Source organism: Cyclopterus lumpus, chromosome 10, assembly GCF_009769545.1.
Source record: "Cyclopterus lumpus isolate fCycLum1 chromosome 10, fCycLum1.pri, whole genome shotgun sequence".
NCBI classification, from domain to species: domain Eukaryota; kingdom Metazoa; phylum Chordata; class Actinopteri; order Perciformes; family Cyclopteridae; genus Cyclopterus; species Cyclopterus lumpus.
The window spans coordinates 18,064,778-18,088,107 of NC_046975.1; the positions used below are offsets into that span (position 1 = coordinate 18,064,778).

A 23,330-nucleotide genomic window follows, 5' to 3' on the forward strand; every position below is an offset into this window, starting at 1 on the left:
AGGGCTTTACAATCTGTCCAAGAGCTGACACCCTCCATCCTCAGATCCTTGACTCAGATGAGGAAAAATGTTCTTTAACAGCAAACAAATGGGGGGAAAAAGCCCAGTTACAGCAAGGCAGAAGGAATCCCTTTACCCCGACGGACAGACACGCAATGATGGATCAGAGAATCAGGATTCCTCTATACTTTGTGCACCATTTACCATAAAGTACATCCAAACTGGCCTCTTGCCTGAGTCCAATTTCTCCCTCAATCTAAACACTTTGCCAACACAAACATGTAATAATAACTTTCTAACATACACAACCACTGCCTGGTTCATTCTATAGAAATAAAACTGTCATCATTGGAGACGTGAACCAGGCTGTGTGAGGCTGCAGATTGTTTAAGGCTCTGCCCACAGTGGTCTGTTTATCCAGCTGTCTGTCTGGATGAATGCACTTGGCTGGAGGCAGGGAAAGACTGTGGTAAAAAAAAAAAAAAAATACATTCCAGGCTCACAGTGGATGAAACGGAAGCAAATTATGTGTAATGAAAGCACTCTGGCTCGGGCAGTCTCTCTTAATGAACGAGCCTGAAACTGAGACATAAAAACCCACTAAAACCAACATGCAGGAAAGCATGTGACCAATTGTTGGTGTACAAAAACACACTGGAGGAGGACAGAGACGGCGAACTCTCCCCCTGTTGCTTAGAGGTGAAACAAAAAGGAGACACAGATGATGTTCCGTCATGATGGAGAATCAATAACTAATCCACATGGATTACTGCAAAGGCACAAGGTGCTCCGGTAACAAGTCCCTCATGACCGAATAAGACTGTGTGACATCATGTGAAAGTGTTTGCCTGAGAAGCTTTGGGCTCACAGCAATGTCACGAAGCAAAAAAAGACAGAAGAGGTGCAGATGCCACGTTTAGTACAAAGTACGTCTTATACAGAGCTCAGTAGTAAACTGAATTCATGAAATGTTGTGGCGCTGCTCGTTCGTGGCTACCTTGAGCTTCTTAGGCCTCATTACTGGTTGTGAACTGAGAAAAAGAGGGAAGCAAGAGGGGGAGTGTTCGAGTGGATCTCTTCCTACTAATATATGTAGAGTGAAGTAAAAATAAAATGCATGGGTGGAAACTATAAGCCTGTGAGTAATATATGTGCAATTTCTTTGGAATGTGGGGAGGGAGAGAGAGAGAGAGAGAGAGAGTTACACATCAAAAGTATGTTTATTGTCCATGTGGGAGAGAAAAACAAGTCTTGAATTCATTAACCATTGTGTTAATGATGCATTATGTAATTATTTGTCAACTGTTGACTTGGCTGCACCGTTGGTTGATAGGACGTACTGTTTGAGCCCAGAGGAGCATGTCAGTGTGACTCAGTTTGGTCTGAGTGTGTAAAGGAGCCTGTGTGAAGAACAGATCAACAGCGAGTGCTCCAATGGGGCTCTGGGTGGCAGAGGCTGGCTCAGCTGTAATGAGGTATAAATGAGATGGAGGGTAATTTAGGCTGGTGAGGGGACAGGACAGGAAAAAGGAAGGAAGAAGAGGGAAAGGTAGGGAAACACCAGCTGTTATTCCAGGTGATCGACGAGCGTAAACCGAGTCTCCTTCCTCTCCATCACGGTCTCCTCCCTTCGTTCCTCTCTCCACTACCCGCCTGAAAGTGCCTCTTGATACCTGATGCATTACTCTAATCCAGACTCAAAGGCCCGCCCCCCCATGGTAAACCCAGGAGGATTCCATTGGTTTTTTCCACATGGCTGTGCTTGATTGACTTCACCATTACTCACCATTGTTATTTATACATTTCCAGCATAGCTCCGACAACCTACAACCTGATGGCACGTTGATGTCACAGAGTCGTACAGGGAGTTGTGGATAGTGTTCATATCAACAACATTTTTTCTGAAACCTGAAATATGCACAACTTGGTTCTAAATAATGACACGGAAACACGGATGCTTCACGTTGTCCTCTGTAATTAAACCCAAATTTAACTGGACACCAACTTGCAATGGGATCCCACCAGCTGCAACTCCAAATCAGGCAGGAGTTTTTAAGTGGGGTGACCACCATACTTCTAGCACCCATGCTTGGACGACACCTACCTTCATTTCGATCTCAATTGCACACCGATTAAGTTTCATGCCTGCATCTTGCACCGACAAAATCATTCTAGAGACAGACAGACGTATAAACCTGGCAAAGTAACCACCACCGCTTCTGTGGTAGTTCCCACTTCACTGTGAAGCAATACCAGTGTAGCTCCCGTGGCTAATGATGATGTATATAGTGCTATAGTGTCAGTTTATAGTATAAAATGACCGACTCTCTGGTCTAGAGTTGTACCATGAATGAATGGATCTTTCCCATCCAACCGATGAGTGTGAAAACACCCGCGTTGGTGAACAGGGCCTTTCACCTCTTTCACACATGTCAGCATGCCAAAGCAGGAAAAGCACAGGTGGAGTCGATGACGTGAGAATCGAGTGCATGCCACTCAGGTGAGCTAGTTCCAGGGTCCAGGTATTGTGCATGCTGGCTCACTGGGAGAGGTCACATTGTTTTCAGCCTGTGACCTTTCTGCTGTGACGAGTCAAAATGTCGGCCGTGAAAAAGACATTCTTTCACACGCAGATTAACAACTGTTCTCTTACTCAGTTTTCTTTTCCACTACACAAACACATTCCACAACCAACCACATGCACCTGGTTTTTAAGTATGACTGCGGGCCCAAACTGGCAGAGGGTCTGATTACATGTAAGAGCTGTTTCTGACCTTTCAGACATTTCGACTTGCCAAACACAGGTGCAGCTAATAACATCGCTAATTACTGCATTCAAATGTTTTTTTTTTGTGTGTGTGCCAGTTTCAGGGCCCCGGCGCTGCGCAGGCTTAATGGAAAAAAAAAAAATGAACATGACACAGAGCCATCATTAATGTTGTTAGTTACACTAGTGCTGTTCCAGCTATGGCGAGTTAAAATATCTGCTTAAAGCGCTGCATATAAAGTTCAAGAGGAGGGAGTTGGCAGCTTCAACGCACACTTCATCTGAAACACACACTCATGAATAGATGTCAGTGTCCAGTATCCAGTCTTCACCTCCAACACAAGGGTTTAGTTCCTCTGCTTCCCTTTTTATTACCACTTGTGTCTTCTCTCACCACGCCTCAGTAGAAAGGTTTTTGTTTACAGTTTTTGAAATATGCCAGGCTCGAGTGAGTGAGCTTCCCTTAATATTTTTTTCGAGGAGTGCATTTGGGAGACACACACACACACACACACACACACACACACACACAAAAGTGTATTTCAGCTAAGAAGTGGGAAGTGATTTCTAAAAGGCTTTAGGGAAAGGCTTTCTACGGAAGATAGAGAAAAGACATGGCAGAATAACTCTTCGGAGATGGAGTGGGAGGGTGCTGCTGAACCTATAATGTTATAGACAGCAGAGCAATCGGTGAGAATGAAATGAATATCATAGTGGCTGATCAGAGTACAGTAGCTCATCATTGTGCTTACAAAATGCTCCTTGAGGTTGTAACAATAATGGAGAAATAATTAAATGAATGTCATTGCTTTAAACTCCACGAACTGCTGGTTCCCAACTGTTAAACAGTTGCTATTCAACCAATGACAATAGACTTTTTGTTATCGCAGAGTGCTGAGCTCAGCTCTCAAGTGTGCACATTAGCTGACATATGTGATGTAAATTGAGGAGCGGAAGATGGGAAAATACATATCTTTTGTCTTTGTTTGACAAAGCTCATGTGGTTCCGCTTCAACTCGGTTGGAAAGTGGAGTTTACAGTTAAAAGTTGTCAATGGCACAGAACATGAAGTGTCATGGATTCTTTTGCATACAGTACTGAAACACGTGACTGCTGTTGTATAACTTAACACGCAGCTTAAAGTCAAAGAGATGACAGAGCTCGTCTGTGTATGCCGTATGAAGAGTGATTACGCCATTGCAGTCCGAGCTTGTTCTGCTCATTCAAACATACAGACTTTATATGACCAGTGCAGCCACACATGAGAATCCACTTCCAGTAGCAGATATCCTACACGGCTGAACGCTAATGCAGTCCAAGACCATTGTGCTGATCAACAAACGTTACCACTCCACACTACAGAGAAGGAGTTCTTTCTCTATGACAGAACTAAAATGATCTGTTTTTAGATGCAGAAACACAACCAGCCTTTGGAAACAGATCCAATTGTAAATACTGAGGTTTTTGAAGAATCATCTACATTACATTTCCTGTGGGTCCTCTATCAGTTTCTTTTCTTTCTTTTTTTTTTATAATCTCAACACTTTGCTATGCCTTGAAAAGAAAATAGCCAGAGGGGTGAAACACAGAGGGGTGAAACATATTGCACCCAAAATAAATCTAATTATTATGATGAAAACGGAGAATGAGCTCAAGCTGCAGTTCTGAAGTGAAAATATTTACATAAAATGTTCCACAATTAGACGAAAGGACATCTAACATAACATAAAAGCCGGTATAGGATGACTCTAGAAAGAGGTAGAACTGCTTAATAACATAGATCAAGAAATGATACTCGTTAGTGGGCAACCAAAATGCAGCAAAGTAATCTTAACATGGCAAAATCCAATCTTTACGTTTCACGCCTCATAACATGGAGATAGATACCGAGCAAAGATTACTTTAAATACATTTCCACATAGTAGATAGTGGCGAATTATGTTTGACGCTATCTTGGAATATGAAAATAAACTTTCAACGCCGAGGCGTCTGTGGTTGGTTGTGTGGTTGCTTGTTTGGTACCTGGCATGAGCTGCTGTCCAGTTATTCCGATGGGAGGCATCCCCAGGTTGTTCATGGCTGTTGCCCACGGGTTGGGGTCTGACATGGGCATCGTCATCGAGTTGGAGTCCATTGTCATGTTACAGATCCCTTCTGCAGAAAAGACACAAGGGAAGGGGGGAGAGGACTCAGAATCATTCCCGTCACCCATTAATCATCACGATCCAGGGTCATGCCGGGTCATGCCGGAGGAGGAATCGTGTTACGGTCAAGACTGAGGTGGAAGATTGCTTTCAACAGTGTGCCGCTGTCGTGGCATCTCCAGCCAACTGTTCTCTATAAATCCTGTTTCTGTGTTCTGTCTGAGGGGAGAGGAGAGGAGAGCCCACTGTGACCCAGCAGTCTGACACCAAAGTGATTTCAACAACACTTGTCATTAAGAAGCTGTTCTTGTGGGTTTTATCACTTTCTGGTCCAACAGCCCGACCTCTTGGCACCGACAGTCCACTAGATGTGCCGTTGTAATAAGAATACATGTGGAATTATTACATTGTTTAAAAAATACCAATGGGTTCCATGTATTTACACACAATGTACACCAACGACTACTCCAGTGAAAGATCAGAGCTTTCACTTGCAAAGCCAGAGTAAGAACATAATACAGCGTAAAATAATCATGGCACGGAGCATAAATCCTGATGCCATCAGGCATTTGCCAGACGCTCTGGTTCTAAACCTTTGGGAGGATCTCAACTTAACACACACACACACACACACACACACGCATCACCTCAAACTCAAAACCACAGACTCATGGTTTACTGCAAAGTGTCGCATAATAAATCAAACGCATCGAGATCCCCATAATAAAAACCCTTTGCACTAAAGTCAACACGAGCGCATCTTACATCCGCCAGCGGTGCGTTCTCCCCGTCGGCAGTCCATTTCACAGCTCTAAATGCTGTGATGTTCTCTCCTCTGGTCGACCTCTTTCTCTCCGACAGACCTGTGAATTGCTGACTGCTGGCGGAGCAAAGCTGCCCTCTTCTCTCCCGATGCCAACGCCACTGTTAATAATGAGAAGCGCTGCACCCGGCACACACTTCACACCTCAGAAGGTCTGTGGCAGAGCCTGCTGTGGAGGCAACTCTCTGCTCCCTGTATAACTATGTGTGTGTGTGTGTTTCTGTCGGCGCAACAACCACTATATTGGTATTTCCTGGTGTTCAGACACATCTGGCTTTGTGTAATGATGTTATTTGTCTCTTTGCCTTCCTCCCTGAGTTACTAATTTCAGAGCCGTCAGCCGTGACTGCCACGGAGAGGCCTGATAAAAAAACTCTCCCGTGTCCGTTTGTCGCTGTGATGCTGCCGACGAGGCCTCCACAGGCTCGTTAACTAACACAACCCTGTTAACTGGGGACACTTTCGAGGACTTAAAATGAAGGGGGAGAGGAGCGGTGGAGAGGTTATTACAGTGTACAGTGTATTAACTGCAGTGCTAACGGACGGATGGGCACACACACACACAGTGACAGGTGATGTCCTCAGTCTCTTGGCGTTTGATGGGAAATCATTCAAGGTCAACAGCTTTCCAAAGACAATCAGCAGAATTAATTTCTGTTCATCACTGGTGGACGGTGTTGTTATCGACTGCGACAGCTCATATTTATTTGACTGGATGGGCCACTGGCGTTGAGGCGTATCGTTAATGCCGGGTCAGGTTAAGTCCTCTACAGCAGCCTTCAGACCCTGCTGACAATCGTCATACACCCTTCAGTTCACCCGTCTGCCTTATTGAGTGCATCCTTAACTCTTTTCTTTTTTATGTTGCCTGTCCTGCATCGACTCAACGGTCTCACGCACGCATGCACGCACATCTGCCATGAATCAATTATACTTGTCAGACTTCCAGCTCTGTGCGTCAATCACTGATGGTTTTGATTTTGGTGCGGCAAAGTGACCTTGGGGCCAGGAGTCAGTCTTGGATCCCCTAAAGGAACCATCCAACACCATCACATCGATATGTAGAGCTAAGGGAGGAATAGCAAACAGCCGCTGAGAAAATCAACACAGCGATACACTCATGAGAGAGCACACATAAGTTAACCTTGGGAGAGATCCAGAACCAATACTGCCAATGAGGGAATCAATGTGGGTAAATATTTTTGACCTGAAAACAAGGATCAGAGCATCCTGCTTTGCTTCTTTGAAGCTAAATTATATGCATGGAATGAAAAGTACCTAATTGAGTCCTGGCATTTCCTTGTTTATTCCAAGGTCAAATGATCAGAGAAAAGGTAAAATAAATGGCAATTGGAAAAAAAAAAAAGCCATCAAAGCCCCCCTTTTAAGTAAAAAAATGGGAAATATTCACTGGTTCCATCATCTCAAATGATATGATGATCTATGATATCAAATATCTTTGCATTAAATACTGTTGAATGGACAAAAAATCCATTTGAATATGTAAACTTAGAATTTTTTTTAATTGTTACGATGTAATTTACAACTTTCACCTCTGTCAGTATATCACCATTTGATTCTGCGCGTTTATTGCCCATGGCAATTAAAGCGATAGCGATTTTGATTTAGCTGGGGTCCACGCCAGCCCAAGGCTTTCCTTATACTCACTCTCTGTGGGCTGTGACCGGCTTTTAGCTCCCCTAACAGCTCCCCCAGGAGGCAGATAGGAAATTAAGTCATTTTAAGGCCCATTGGCTGTAAGACCCAACAGCAGGCATAGAGACGCTAGGGGCCATTTAGTCCAAAATGCACATGGTTTTAACAGATAACTACAGGTTTATTACAGCCTCCAGAGAGCGAATTCCAGAGGCTGCTAAAAGATGAGTAACAACGAAGAAAAGAAAGAGAAAAAGAAAAGGACGCTTTTAATAGACAGATGTGATGCTGTTGGGACAAAAACGACAGAAACTAGCGTGAAGTAGAACATGAACGCTACGTCAAATTCATCTTTCATCATTGCAGCAATGAATAAAAGCACAGATACTTGAAAACATACAATTAGTGTATAATATAACGTCATCGCTGATCACAATGTGGCTGAGCAAAATAATAAAACAGGAGGAGATGTCTGCCATTATCCATCTGTAAGGATGTGTGAAGTGCCTTACGGATGCATGGAGAGCACATACTGTAAAAGTAGAAATGCCTGTGCAGGTCTGTATGTTTGTCTGTGTGTGTTTCTGAAAAGGAAGGAAAATCACGTTCAAGGTCATCTGGGAAAATGAGTCTCATCCCAACGTGAGAAAAGACCATATAGATAAAACATATGCATTGGTTAGAGAACCCTGTTTAGACCATTTGTGCAACTTTATCTGTGGTGAATTATCAAAGCCTGATAAAACTAAAGAAATGTGCCCTGAACGATCACTATATTATTCTTCAATTACTTACGTGCCACACACACACACACACACACAGTGTGTTTAATAATGTATGACCGGCCTTCTCTCCGCTTCTTTGATCTGTTAATTATGATAAAACTGGTAGGGGTCTTGTGATTAGTGGTGGCACTGTGAAGAGTGCCCTGAGTGGTATACTACACCACATCTCATTTAGGACCAGAAAAGAAGACAACAAAGTGAAGATGACGGAAAAGGCCTTAAGACAGCAAGGCCTCATGGGATATATACTGTACAGCATATATATATATATATATATATATATATATATATATATATATATATATATATGAAAAATGTGAGAAACACCCTCTGCCATTTCTCTTTCAATCACCTCCATATGTTCTGATGAATAAATGTGTTAATAAGTGTTCACAGATATTGACAGAGAGAAATGAAGCTCCTGCCAAGAAGGAGGCGGATGTTGACCATGTCACAGCTCATTATGTTTGAGTTGGTTGCTATGGCGAAGCACTGCTGGCTGTGTGTTTGCTTTTGAACGTTATTGTCTTTGTCTAGCAATGCCCGGCAATAGGACAACACATATTGTGAAAGAATATAAATTGCCTAACATCGGACCAACCGTTTACCCCTGTAATATGTCTGGATGGATGCGGCTAAAATCGCAAATCTACTTTTAGAATTATATCAAATTTGAATATGACTTACCTAAATGGCATCATTATTTTTCATTCGACAGGTAGTTATTACATTCCTGTCTTATTTTTGTATCCATAAACTGATATTCCAGAGAATGTAAAAGATACATATTGATTTGTTGATATAAAATTACATATATCGTGATAGAGGATTTTGTCCATATTATTCATTGATATGGATCTAAAGGTGGTGGGAACACCCCAACTAACACAACAAGGAACTAGCAAAGGATGACGAAGACTATCAGGTCAACAAGGATGTAAAATGTTTCATTGTTAGTTAGTCCTCAAGGAAAAACAGAGTTTAAATAGAAACTCCCAGAAGTACCTTTATGTTGGCAGGAATATTCTATTCCATATCACAAAAATGAATAGCTTACAGAGGCTAAACAAGGTGAAACAAAATGACCTGCCTGCTCAAGCGATGGCTTTGTACCGTTACAGAACGAGTAATTTCATTACCCTCCAAAACTGGGTGAGAGACAACCTCGGGGCCTTTTTATGCACAGAGAATTTCAATGAGACGGTCCCTTGTTTAAATGTGGTCAACTTTAAAATGTGATCAGAATATAATCCCTAAAGACCTGCCAAAAAATGAGCTGCATGCAGAGACGAGGCTCCGCTGTAAATAAATCCATCGCAATGTGATGCCTGGGAGTGAATGTATGTTGCCTTTGTGTCTAACAGGTGACTTTAATGAGGTGGCCGCAGCACAGGTTGTCAAATCAAATTACATCCTCCGTAATTGGATTGGATAAACTAACCCGAGCCCAATCCACAGCAGAGGTGACTGAAACTCTGACTCTGTCAAAACACCAAAAGAGTTATGCATATTCCAACACATTATAGTCCAATCAGGCGTGCACATAAAAGCAAGTCCATTTGTGGTACTCATGATAAAGTCCTGTGAGTCAAAGTGCACGAAATCCTACACATCCTCCGCAGGACTCAGAAAACTCATTAACTCGCTCGTCTGACAACTCATCGGAAATATGATCACTCACATTCTTTAATTGTTCCATTTGATTAATAAATCCATTACAGCAGATTGCACACATATTGATATTACCTGATCAATGAATTGAGACCAGTTGTAAACACGCGCCACATGAAACTGCCAATCACCACAAAGCAAATCGACAGCCATCAATGCTGCGTCCTCACTGCCTCCGCTTCCAATGAACAGCTGATTTCATGAGCCATCTCGAGGGCGACGCCCCAATCACGCCGACCAATAATGAGTGAGAAGATGATCAGATTTAAATGTTATAGTTTTAGCTGTGCGGCAACACCAATGTACTTTTCCATCTGTGAACATGCAGATTTTCACCCACGAATGAGTCCAGAGGTCAACGACAAGCTACTCCTGCTGCCTCAATGTTTACATTAGGAGTGGAATAACAATCAACTGTATATTTATTCATCCCAACAAATCACCCACTTTGAGAGGTGTTCAATAATATACGCGACAAAGCAGCAAATTAAAGCTCTGTCATGACCCAACAATCTTTACTCTGCAATTACAGCTAAATGCCTAATTGCAACTACATAGATTAGTTCAAACACTTGGCTTGCATAATGCTAAAGAGACGTATCCTTTAAAGAATATTGTACGATTAGACTGCAGATAACCGTTTAATTTCGCTCTGAATTTATGGTATTGTAAATCCGTGAGAGAGAACAATAAAAACAGTGGACATGTGCATTTAATCTCACCATCGTACTCAAGATGCACAGCAGTAAACAACCTCAGTTCCTATTTCCTTATCAGGAGTAATTTTATACAAATGGAGCAGAGGCATTTGTATTTGTGTCAATGTTGTCAAGGAGGAACATCCATTCCTGGTCACGAGCATGACTCCTTCCCTCCTTATCGGGCTGAGAGGTGACAGACGAGAACAGATTACTCTGATAACAGGGCGGCGGGGAGGGGGGGGGGGGGGGAAAGAGGAATGAAGGCGGAACAAAAGAGAGGGAGAAGAAAGAGAGATCTCAAACAGAGCCAACCTCCCTCACCACATCAATAATATCAAAATGCACAAAAAGAGGTGAGGTTATCTGGGTGCCAAGTTTATGCAAAACTGATGTTTGGAGAAGAAAATCAATAATAGCTGCCACTCCGACCCGGTGAACATCCGAGTGGCTCGGCTTGATGGCGGCCGCAGCAAAGTGTACCGCTGCGCTTGGACAAAGCAAAGCGACGCGATTACGTGGTTGGAGGTGGTAATAATAAAACTTCAAAAGTCAGTTCTACCAATCCAGAATCGAATCCTCTTTATCTAACCCTAAAAAGCTCTTCTCAATTTTTTCCAACCTCCTTGACCCCCCCTGGTCCCCCCCCTCCCTCCACCCTTCTACCAAGCCACTTTGTTGACTACTTTACAAAAAAGATAGACGACATGCGCTCTTCATTTACTAATCCATCTATAACTACACCTCCAGTAACTTCACCTTCTTCCCCCTTGTTTTCCTCTTTTATCCCCGTCTCTTATCCCCGTCTCCTAATCAAGTTCTTTCCTTGATAACCTCGGCCCGCCCAACCACCTGCCCCCTTGACCCCATCCCTTCTCACATTCTCCAGTCCATTGCTCCGGACCTTCTTCCCTTTCTCACCCATCTTATTAACACCTCCCTCTCAACCGGCTGTTTCCCTAACTCTCTGAAGGAGGCAAGAGTCAACCCTCTCCTGAAGAAACCCACTCTCGACCCATCTGAAGTCAACAACTACAGACCTGTCTCTCTCCTTCCCTTCCTCTCCAAAACTCTAGAGCGAGCTATCTTTAACCAAGTCTCCTCCTTTCTTCACAGTAACAACCTTCTAGACCCCCACCAGTCTGGATTCAAGGCAGGCCACTCAACAGAGACTGCCCTCCTTGCTGTCTCTGAGCAGCTTCACACTGCTAGAGCAGCCTCTCTCTCCTCTGTCCTCATCCTTCTAGACCTTTCCGCTGCCTTTGACACAGTGAACCACCAGATCCTCTTGTCCTCCCTCCAGGACCTGGGTATCTCAGGCACCGCGCTCTCACTCTTCTCATCCTACCTCACCGACCGCTCTTACCGGGTAACCTGGAGAAGATCTGTGTCTGAGCCTTGTCCTCTGACTACTGGGGTCCCTCAGGGTTCAGTCCTTGGTCCTCTTCTCTTCTCTCTGTACACCAACTCTCTTGGCTCTGTCATTCGCTCGCATGGCTTCACCTACCACAGCTATGCTGACGACACCCAACTGATCCTCTCGTTTCCCCAATCCAAAATACAGGTAGCAGCACAAATCTCTACCTGTCTGACCGACATCTCTCAGTGGATGTCCGCTCACCACCTGAAAATTAACCCGGACCAGACTGAACTTCTCTTTCTTGCAGGAAAAGGCTCTCCCACCCACGACCTAACTATTAACTTCAACAACTCAGTGCTGGCTCCGACTCCGACTGCCAGGAACCTCGGTGTGACGCTCGACAGTCAACATTACCGCAATAACATGCTCCTGTAGGTACATGCTGTACAACATCAGGAGAATACGACCCCTTCTCACTCAGAAGGCGGCACAGGTTCTGGTCCAGGCTCTGGTCATCTCACGGCTAGACTATTGCAACTCCCTCCTGGCAGGTCTACCTGCGAATGCCATTCGACCTCTACAGCTCATCCAGAATGCAGCTGCTCGACTGGTCTTCAACCTCCCGAAATTTACCCACACTACTCCGCGACCTTCACTGGTTACCGGTGGCCACCCGCATCCGCTTCAAAACATTGGTACTTGCGTACCGTGCTGCGAACAGATCGGGTCCGGTCTACATCCAGGACATGATCAAACCGTACACCCCAGCCCGTTCACTTCGCTCGGCTTCTGCCAATCGGCTCGTAGTTCCGTCACTTCGAGCTAAACACTCAACAAAATCACGACTGTTTGCTGTCCTGGCTCCTCATTGGTGGAACGAGCTCCCCATTGACATCAGGACAGCAGAAAATCTCTACATCTTCCGTTGCAAACTAAAAACACATCTTTTTCGACTATACCTTGAATAGGGAAGGTAGAGCCGTAGTAGCACTTTAGTAGCACTTAAATGTCCCTTACCAATAGCACTTTGTTGTTTAGCACTTTAGTAGCACTTAAATGGCACGTACGGATAGCACTCTGTAGTTTAACGTTATTGAAGAAATTGTACTTGCTTGATTCTTGTTGTTCTGAGTTTGGACTCATGGTTTAATGCACTTATTGTAAGTTGCTTTGGATAAAAGCGTCAGCTAAATGACATGTAATGTAATATATATATGTTGGATCAGTCAGAATGACATGCAGGTTCAACTCTGATTGGACCAAGTCCAGCTTGAAGAGCTGCAGAGCCAAGACATTTCTTCCAGTTCTGCTGCAGAACAATGGTCTGATTGGCTTTACCACTCCTGAGGCGCAGCACACAATGGACCCCATTCAGATCCCACGTCTTTCACTATTTGCCACAGTGATCACCTCCAAGTAAACCGCCTTCGAGCAGCCTCTTGGCAGGTTCTCCACACAGGGGGCACGATTATGTTGATGTACTATTTTTGAATATGCAAGGAGATTTAGACTTATTGTGGTTATTCTTTACCACACCTATTCTGAAGCTTGCAGCGCGCCAAACCTTCGGGAAAGAATTTCTCTTGAAAAGTCCTTAATTGCCCCGTCGGCCGTCTAAACTTCCCAGATGACAGCTGAGATGCAACATCTCTCCTTGTGTGATGACGCAAACATTACACACTCAAAAAGAAAAATGAAGACATTACAACACTAAATAAAAGAAGCTTATGAATAAAGTGATGTTTTAAATGAAAGATTGAAATCTTGCCTCGGGCACACGCTGAATTTTTCACACAGTATCAGAATAATTCCAATAACAGGAGACAGCTACGGTGACAGGTAGGGCCGAATAACCGAGGGGACATTTCTCATGAAAAATAAATGCAAAATATTTAGAATTTTTTGTTGTTGTAATTATATATCTGCACTTTTAATGAGTTTACTAGGTGAGAAATGTCCCCTATCTTTTAAACTTTAGGAGATAAACACACATCAGATTACAGATTAGTCTGTTGAACCTCTCTAATGTTTTCATCAATACTGGACGCATCGCTAACAAAGACACTAGTGACATCGCACAAGCAAGAGAGCATTGTAGCATTGATCCCAACGATGTAACAAAATACTTTCTTCTAATCTAGAAGAACGGTGAGCTCGAAGCGACAGGAAGTTACGTTAATGACCACGTTTGCTGAGGCGGCTGCTGACATAATTCGGTCCACACCGACAGCAGTGAAGATTTGCCCAATTACAGGGAGGCTGATTATCACCCCGTGTTACTGTCACACCTGCAACACAGCTTGGAAACACGAAGGATGGGAGTGGGCCGCTAATTCATCTGAACATGCACAATGAATTACTGAAGCATTATATGATACACAACCACATTGTCATTCGCCGGCTTATTAATCTATACAATTAACAAGTATTACAAAACAGAAGCTTGATGCAAAAAAATATGCTGCCCTGGCATAAGCAATGTTTGTGATGTGCATTTCATTCTAAATATCCATTTTATTAATTTACACTGAAGAAAAAAATAAAAATGAAAAACTCAAGTCCAACAGATCTCATTACTGTGCAAGAGAAACGGCTTCTCGTTTTAATGTGCAAATGATGCACAGCATCTATTCCACTGTACTGGAGGGGGTAGATGACTGACAGCGGTAGCGACTGTGAATCTGAAATGGTTTTATGTTGACCGGGCTGTCACATCAGTAAATACTGATTTGTGAGTAATGCAATCTTATCTAATACAAAGCGTGTTGGAGATGGGACAAAAAAACAACCGGACTATTACCAGAACAACAATCAAAAGAGGAGGGAGGTAATTGGCAATTTGATCATTTAAAGTGAGTTGTGCAAAAAGGAAACAGATGAAACCTGGCTATGCAATTTATGTGATACATGAGTGCATTAAAATAAAACTGCTTCAACCGAATGAACTATGTTTAAGCCTCTGTGCATTCACTGTGAAAGCAACCAGGAATCAATAAAGCATCTTATTACTTTTATTAGGGAACATAGACAAGTCTGAAATTTGCTCCGACATAAGGAACCTCATCCGCGTTCATCTTGACAGAACTAGAAGTGGTAGGAGGAACAAGATGATGCCGGGAATATGTTGTGCACTAAATTATGAACAGGACATAACGGTTGCGACTAACAATTGTTTTTGTTATCAATTAATCTGCCAATAGCTTACTTGATTGATCGTTTAGTCAATAAAATGACAAGAAAGTGAAAAGAGCCCATTACAATCTCAAAGACTTTCAGTTTACTAACAAGCAGGACAAAAGACAAGCAGCACGTTGTAGATAATAGAATAAAACAAGCTGGAACAGATTAATGACATTAATTAGCAGCTATTTTGGTAATTGATGACTCTTTTGTTGACCTATGCACTTCTGCTGTTATATTTCTTATTTTCCTGTGTTGTTAACACATTTACGTGCTAGCGAATGTTAATGCTATTTTCCTATAAAACCGTAACATCAGTTAAATTGACTTCATATGTTTCATTAGCTCGACCTACTCTCCTTCTGAAGGTTTCCATTGAGCACAATTAGTATTATTGCTGCTATATGCATGTCGCATATCTTTTAAGTTTCTGGATGTACCGCTACATTTAGTTTCCTACATAAAACTGCTAATGCAGCGACAGAAATGTAGCTTGCAGCTACTCGGCCCGATCGGAAAAAGGTCAGCAAAGAGCCGTTTCTGAAGTAGTGAAACAGGAGGCTGTTCCCGTTGGCCAGGCTCTGTGGCACCGTGGCCTGGACTGTGTCTGTCTTTGTGTTTGGAGAAGAGTCTGCAGATCATCAGGGTAGACGGGGATCAATGTGACACATACCACAAGAGCAGTCACAGAGCACCTGCTCCTAAATGGTGCCAGCGATCACACCGCGTGTGCTACTACAACTCTAAATCGGTTCCTGCAATTTATTTTCTATGTTTTCAGTTTTCCCACTGGAAGTAGTATCTCAATTGTAACCGCCCCTTAAATAAAAGCAAAACGTCAAAGAAATCTGTTCTGATTTAAACACATGGGGTCAGATATTTGAATAAACATATTAGCTTTCGTTAAATTCAGCTTTAATGTGGCAATTTTTTTTTTAAAGCCTTAAAACTTTTATTATGTCTAATTAAAACAGGAATGGAACAGATTTCCTCATGAGGAGTAATTGGGAAAGAATTCCTGCAGCGTTTCCACAAAGTGCATACTTCCAGAGCAGTACCGCAGCGGGGTGTATAACTTATATATTCTAATATGATAAACTCACGGGGGGCTGAACTTTTATGAGCTAATCTATTGCGACTTCAAACCAGAGCGAGGAATATCATGGTAGTGAATTTAGATAAACATGGAGGAGGTTAATGTAAGAAGACAGTTAGGTTTATATACACATGCTATATTAATTTAACTCTCTCCCTCATCCATTATACATTATGTGGGAACATGACTTATAAGCAATTTGCATGACTTTCGGCTCTCCTGCGGCGCCCGTCTGTTCACCAAACAAATCAAACCATTTATAGACAAAACAAACAAGCAAAGCAGGAAACTGTAGTAGAAGTACATCATCAGTTAACAATGAAAAGTGAACTGAATAAATAAAATAAAGTTGCATTAATTTTCAGCAAAACTAAGAACAGAGAATTAATTTCCACAAAAAAAACCCATTCAGTATTGTGCAGTGGACAGAGTCAGTGGTCCACAGATCAAAGAGATATGGAGATTTAAAGCAATATGGGCAGACATGAAGCGAAAAGACCAGAAAAGAAATGAACAGCATCAAAGAGGCAGCTAAAAATGAGTGCAGTTAGTGTTCCTCGCCAACCAGTAGATTCACACTCATTTACTTTAGAAACTACACAAGATGCATTACTGAAGAGCAACCCAGGGTCCACATGCCGGGAATGGACATTTATGCTACTTGTTCTGATCAAATCTCTCTCTATCCAACAGTCTATTTGACTAATATTCAACTTAAAGGGTCTGACAGAAAGGTTAAAAACAGATAACGCACACCAAGTAGCTTCCTTCAGAAGGATTTCCTTCTAATGATGTGCAGATCTATCCGTTTTAATTCTGCTAAATATTTCTCTGATCCAGAAACCCATCCCATCAGACACCGGATGTGTGTGTCTTTTTGGATCGTTTCTTATTTGACAGGTTTCCCTGATGCATTGGTAGGAGGAGATACTTCTACATGTCATGCCTATTTTCAGGTTCATAGAACATTTTTGTCATACGGTGTACTGTTACTGAAAATACCTGTATTTCACCCTTTATCTGAAACGCTCTGTTTTAGCACCTGTCTCTTTAAGCCCTCTTCCGAAAAAAGCCAGATCCCCAAATGTGTGGGAACAAGCACTGACAAAGTGGGTTTTTCATGATATGTCCCCTTTAAATGTAGGTTTGAAGAAATGCCAAATTGGATACACAACATGTTACGACTCTCAGATAAGGCTGGGCAATATATCATTATCATATTAATAACGTGATTTTTTTTTCCCCTGATGGATGTCGTATGTGTACAGATTGAGGCAAATTTGTAATTTGTGATTTTGGGCTATACACAATAAACTGAATTTAATTGTTTTTTGGATATCATAATATGGCAGTGGTTTTAAAAGGCTGCATTACAGTAACGTCCTTTTCTGAACGTACTAGACTGTTCTAGCTGTTCTGTCATTTGCTTACCAACTAAGACAGAACTAAGATAAAATATTATTGTGTTAATATTCTGTGAGGGCACCAAAGATCAACCCTACAATATCACGTTTAAGGTATTTGGTTATAAAATATTGTGATATTTGATTTTCTTCATATCGCCCGGCCCTAAGCTCAGAACATTAAGCGCAACGCCGATCGGGTTTGAATTCTTTCAGGAGAATTTGTTAAATGCCATATCTATGATCATCCATCATAAATGAGGAGACTATACTGCTGTGTGCAACCAGTCATCTTGGCTCAGTCTCCCATAATATATTTGAAAGACTCGAATGACAAACACAATGCCAAAGCAGAAAGCAAAGACAATAAGGATCAACAATAAAAATGAGAAAGCTTTGGCCGCCAACTCATGATGAATCAGATTGTGACTTGGTCGAGGAGAAGAAAAGGAAAGTCTCAAGTTTCAGGGCGAAAATAACGCATCAAATCCAAAACGCACTTTATTCTTTTGCCCAGAGCCAGATTTGAAAATTAACAGCTGTGCGAAATAATCGATCCAGCATGCGATTTGTAAGCCCTGATGTGTCGTACGATACCTCCGTCTCAGTGTTTAGATCTAGGATTTGAATCCGCTTCCACTCCTCGGTGGCGGCTTTCATCGTACAAAAACCTTGATTATCCAAATCAGTTTCATGACAAAAAGGTCACAATTACGACGTGCAAATAAATTTGAAAATGAAAACTGAAAAATGTATGTAATCAATACAATTATCTCCATTGTGACATGACAAGAACTTCATCAGTACACACATATACTCCTCTTTCCTTGTGTGTACCTTTCATTGCCCTTTTAATTGTATCTTTTAAAAAAATCTCAAAATCAAAAGAAGGTTCCTGGCATCAAACATGTTTTAATAGCCAAGTCGTGATTTGTCAGTAGCAAAGCTCTGGAGTTTAGAAGATTCACAGACAGAGTGACCAAGTGTGAAGTTCTCAGGGCCCAATTAATTTCCTCCTCAGTGCAGTCAGTCCTTGTGTCCTCCATTGTTCCCCAGAACATATGGAGGGGAAAAGGAAAGGACAGCCTTCCCATCTATAGAGTGCGGGCACAGATTTTTTTTATCTAAAAGACATTTGAAAACACACGAGGCAGCTCGAGGCAGATCTCCATCAGGTAACGGAAGCTTTGGACAAAGATCCCAAAGAACCCAAACAACGTCTATTAACATGACCTCCTGAGGTGATAGGATTGTGAGAGGTGAATATTGAAATACAAAGTTGTGTTTTCGATTTAAAACACAATCCTTGAACCTTACCTCTAGTTACATTAGAGAATACATGTTCCAGACAGCCGGTGTCCAGTTCGTAGGCGCTTGCTGTTTAACAAGTATTCGCTACACAGCCAAACCCTTGTTTAGTACAAGAGGCACAAATAGAATGTGTCTATTGATGCCTGAAGGACAGCTTGACACCCTCTGAGGAAAAACAGGCTGGAGAGCTTCTTTAAATGTTTTTCTTCTCTCCTCTGAAGTTTAAACTGTCAAGAACAAGAGAGATGCCTCAGAAAAAAAGGCTGTGGGACTGTCAGTCTTTGTTGTGGTAAAGACTGTAACAGTGCTCGTAGCTTGTTATATTATGCCATGCTCGGAGAGAAAACATCTTTGATGGTCATGGTTAATCAACAGCTGGAAAGATCCCGACAGACGCATCTTTTTTTCTCCACGATTCAGGCTAAAAATAAAAGTGAAGATCCACTAAACATCCTTAAACGTAAAGACAGTGTTATATATTTTGACTAACAAGCTTTCTAACATCATATTGAGTCAAAGAGCGGCTGTAGACAGATATAAAGCCTCATACCACCCTTCCACAAAATACTTTTCATATAACAACGCAGGTGCCCATTATCTTTAGAGCACATCTTAGCCTTTACCAAATCTCACCAAAACTACACAACTCTATACAAGTCAAAGTCATCAACCAGGAGTAAATGTATAGAGGCAGATTATTAAATTATGACCACTCGAGCCCCAATGATTTATTGGCCAAAGTCTATGAAAAACAGCAAATATTCCCATTCGAGAGGCTGGAAACAGATAATCTTCGGCGCGTTTTCTTAAAGAAATTATTCAAAAGGATTTATCAAATTACCAGATTTGTCGGCAATAAAATGTTTTGTTTATCGGTGAATATATTATTCAACAAATTATTTGAGCTCTAATTGTAACCGTAATTATATACTTAGTTCATGTGATAAGAGAGAATTAAAAAACTGAAGGCAAGGCGATGTGCCTGAAAGCACCAGGGGACCTTCCTTATGCTGAGATCTTAGTTTTTTCAATAAACAGTTATATTTAGCAATTCTTGTTTTCTATTCTGATTAGGCGGTATTTCGGGAGACAAAGTAAAAGGCATTGAACACAATTGTTGAGACACTATAGTGGAAATAAAGTAAAGACTTGCAACCGACCATATAGTGCCTGCATACTGCTGGAAAGACCTGCATACTCAATTTCCTGGGAACTCAAGGTTTTATCTTCTTAACCCTAAACCCAGAGACAAATGCTTTCAACCACAGTTAGTACTCACACCCACCCACAAATCCTCCTATTAGCCAGCATCTGGGAGATGGAGCAGTGTAGCAAGATATCACATGAAGTAGTTTGTCCACCAGGCAAAGCTTCTTGTGCATACCAACTCAAAACAGCATAATTACACTCTTGAGATCCATGATAAAAAAAAAGAAGAGAGAGATGCCTGTATGCTCTTGTTCATGATATAACAATAGGAGCAACGGCTAGCAGTTTGAGGAGGACACACAGGAAGTGAGGTTTGTGGCGAAATCGGGAATTTAAGTAGATTAATTACACAGAGATCTAGGCTAAAGACACAATAGCACAAACATCTCTGTATCAGCAGTTCCAGCTCCAGCCCGAGAGACTTTGGGCTAATTCTGCCAGCAACAACATCTGCTAAATATATGAGTATGGCCTGAAACATGACCAAATGGAAGGAAATTTCCACAGAAAGAAAGTGGCTGGGATTTAGCAGAGTCAGCTGCACATTCCCGAGTAAAGAACTAGGGTACGGCAGAACAATTAATCTATCTGACATTACAAGCCCGGTGCCCCCAAGAACTGGATAGAAGACGCTCTAGATAATGACAAGAATGGGCTTATCTTAGGATACACCACATAATGGCACACATGGGTCATCAGCACTATTGTTCACTGTTTATGACCGCCTACATAGCCACATACTGGGACAACCAATGCTTCTAATGACGGTTAACAGACCGTATTCAAGTTGCCTCAACCGGAAGCAGGTCGGCTCTTTCTTGAGTTGCAGTGGAAATTGCACTTAAGGATGTAGCCCGAGCCAATGTCTGGAAGTACCCTCCATGGCATTATGCACAGACATTTGCATAACATGAATTAACCAGTGCATCCTCAAAGGTCTCTGTGGTTTGATGATCTTCATTTCAATGTTCATGGAAGTGCTGCTGGTAAGCCATTCGATCTATTTCATGTCTTAAAAGGCCCCGAAAAGGTGCTTTTTAAATCCTGATGGGTTTCTCAACAAAATCAAAGTGTTTATAATGGCAAAGGCAACTTAACTGCTTTGGTTCACTCGCAACGTTCTCGTCCACTGTACACTACACAACTGGCTCGTGAACACACTGGAGCTTTAGCAGCTAAACAGACTCAGGAGTTTGTAGAGACGGAGCTAAAGACAGTAAATGTTGTACCCAAATTCTCCAGGTGACCAAAAAAATTACTCCAAATAAAATTGAATTCCTGGATGTGTAAACAGGCAACTGTATATATCAACAAGAAGGTGATGATCATCATCAGGGTGATGATATGTCAAAATTGTGTTCAGGAATTGTTTCTACTGTTCCCAAATGTCTAAAAACACACTAAAAAGAGTTTAACATTTGGGGGAAAATATTCTCAATCAATGTACCGGTAACCCAGTTTGTCTCATTTTGGTATCACATTTTGATTTAGGTGCTACATTCTGATTGATGCACAGAATTACTAACTCATTTCCAAATGATCCCCAATCAAAAAAACAGAACATCAATGTTTAATGGGGAATAACCAACACAACTTTTTTTCAACTTTGTCCATGTAGGACTTCACATTCAAAACTGGTTGAGAAAATACGTTTTTAGAGCCATTAAGCAGTATTCTTTTGGTCCAAAACGTTGTCATAGTTAGGATGCCAATCGCTGACTGGAATAGTATCTCTGGAAAACCAGGTTCAGGCCCTGGATTGTCCCCCACCAACTCGTGAGCTGTTGTCGTTGCAACATGCCGCTGACTGCTGCAGCAGCTGAACGCATCTTATCAGCAGCTGCCAATTACAACATGGGAATCTTATCAGCGGTAGCCAATTAGAACCAGGGGAGTTGCTGTGAGGAGATGTCAACAGCTCAGTGAACTTGCCAGGGCTGTATCTGGCCCCACCTCCCCATCCAGGCAGCTCTCTTTGAGTTTACTGACACAGTAATAACTGCCGGTGCAATATTGTGACAAGAGAGGCTGGAGGTACGGCCGGGTTTCAAAAGGGGAAGCCTCCTGGAAAGACGGCAATATCTTAGTACGTTTTTGACAACTGAGGACTGAAAACCCCACAACGTTCTTTCATTATTCACCAGATGGGTGTGTGTTCAGACTGAATACAGAAGCTATTCAACAATGCATTTGGTTCTTTATAAGACAGGCTTCTCAGATTGATTACAGTGTAGGAGATGGAGAGATCACTTTCTCTTTTCCACAGCTCGTAGACATGGATGGCAGGCAGCGTCGGAAATACACGAGCGCAAAATGGCAAAACTGCCCCTAAGAAATATCATTTCGCCCCTGATATCACTAGGAGAGGGGCAAAAAATGCCCCCTTAATTTCCTCTAATAACTATGATAATGTAATGAACTTGTCAAAAACATTGTGCGTTAGCTCCGAAGGCTCGCTTGCTTGCTAGCTAGTGAACGTTAGCCAGAGTGCAGTCACATCCTCATAAGTTACTGCCATCTTGTGGTTCACAACCAATCCTCTATTTGGGGATAAGTACAATTAGTTGAGACTGCAGTTGACTTCAAGGGTTACATGTTTAGATTAAGTCCCTTATCACATGTAACATACTATTGTTGTTTTTGTTTGTTCCATCTCAACACAGTGGAAGACCTCATGATGATCTCACTGGAGGGACCAGAAGAAGAAGATGCAGCATGTGTAGAATCTGCTGTGAGAAGAAAGCCAGGCGGCCTCACATAAAACCCTCTGAGCAAGGCAGCAGGTCAGACCAGCAACTTCTCCAATGGCTGACAGTGACACAGATGACGATGATGAACTGGTGCTCTTTGACAAATAAGCCACTCATATGTATATGTACATATTTATTATTTGTCTACACTGTACATATAATTTAATATTTGTTTTCATTTTCTGAAAAATTGGTTTTGATTTAATTAATCTATGTATAGCCCTTTTATTACGTTTTTTAAAATTGTTATGCATGTTATAATATATAAAACACGTATAATTGTTAATAGTTGTTTAAACAATAAATAACCACAAAGAAATAAGAATAACATTTAATATGATGTCTGATTTCTGTTTTTTGTTTTAAAAAACACTTTGAATCTGTAGACTACTGCCTAATAGTCTTCTTATTGTCATTTGCTCATATACTGTTTTAGAAATGCCCCTGGAGTCAGTGGGGGCTAAATTTGCCCCCGAA

The 23,330-nt window shown here is 41.9% G+C and overlaps 1 protein-coding gene across 3 annotated transcripts in view; it reads right to left on the bottom strand.

The window, feature by feature from the left end:
* The window catches only part of enox2 (ecto-NOX disulfide-thiol exchanger 2), a 147,523-nt gene that overhangs the window by 40,934 nt on the left and 83,259 nt on the right, over positions 1-23,330 (bottom strand). For all 3 annotated transcript variants that reach the window (XM_034543163.1, XM_034543165.1, XM_034543164.1), the window contains one exon: positions 4,790-4,921. In XM_034543163.1, the coding sequence (XP_034399054.1) occupies positions 4,790-4,921 (132 nt within the window). The remainder of the gene's footprint in view (positions 1-4,789; positions 4,922-23,330) is intronic.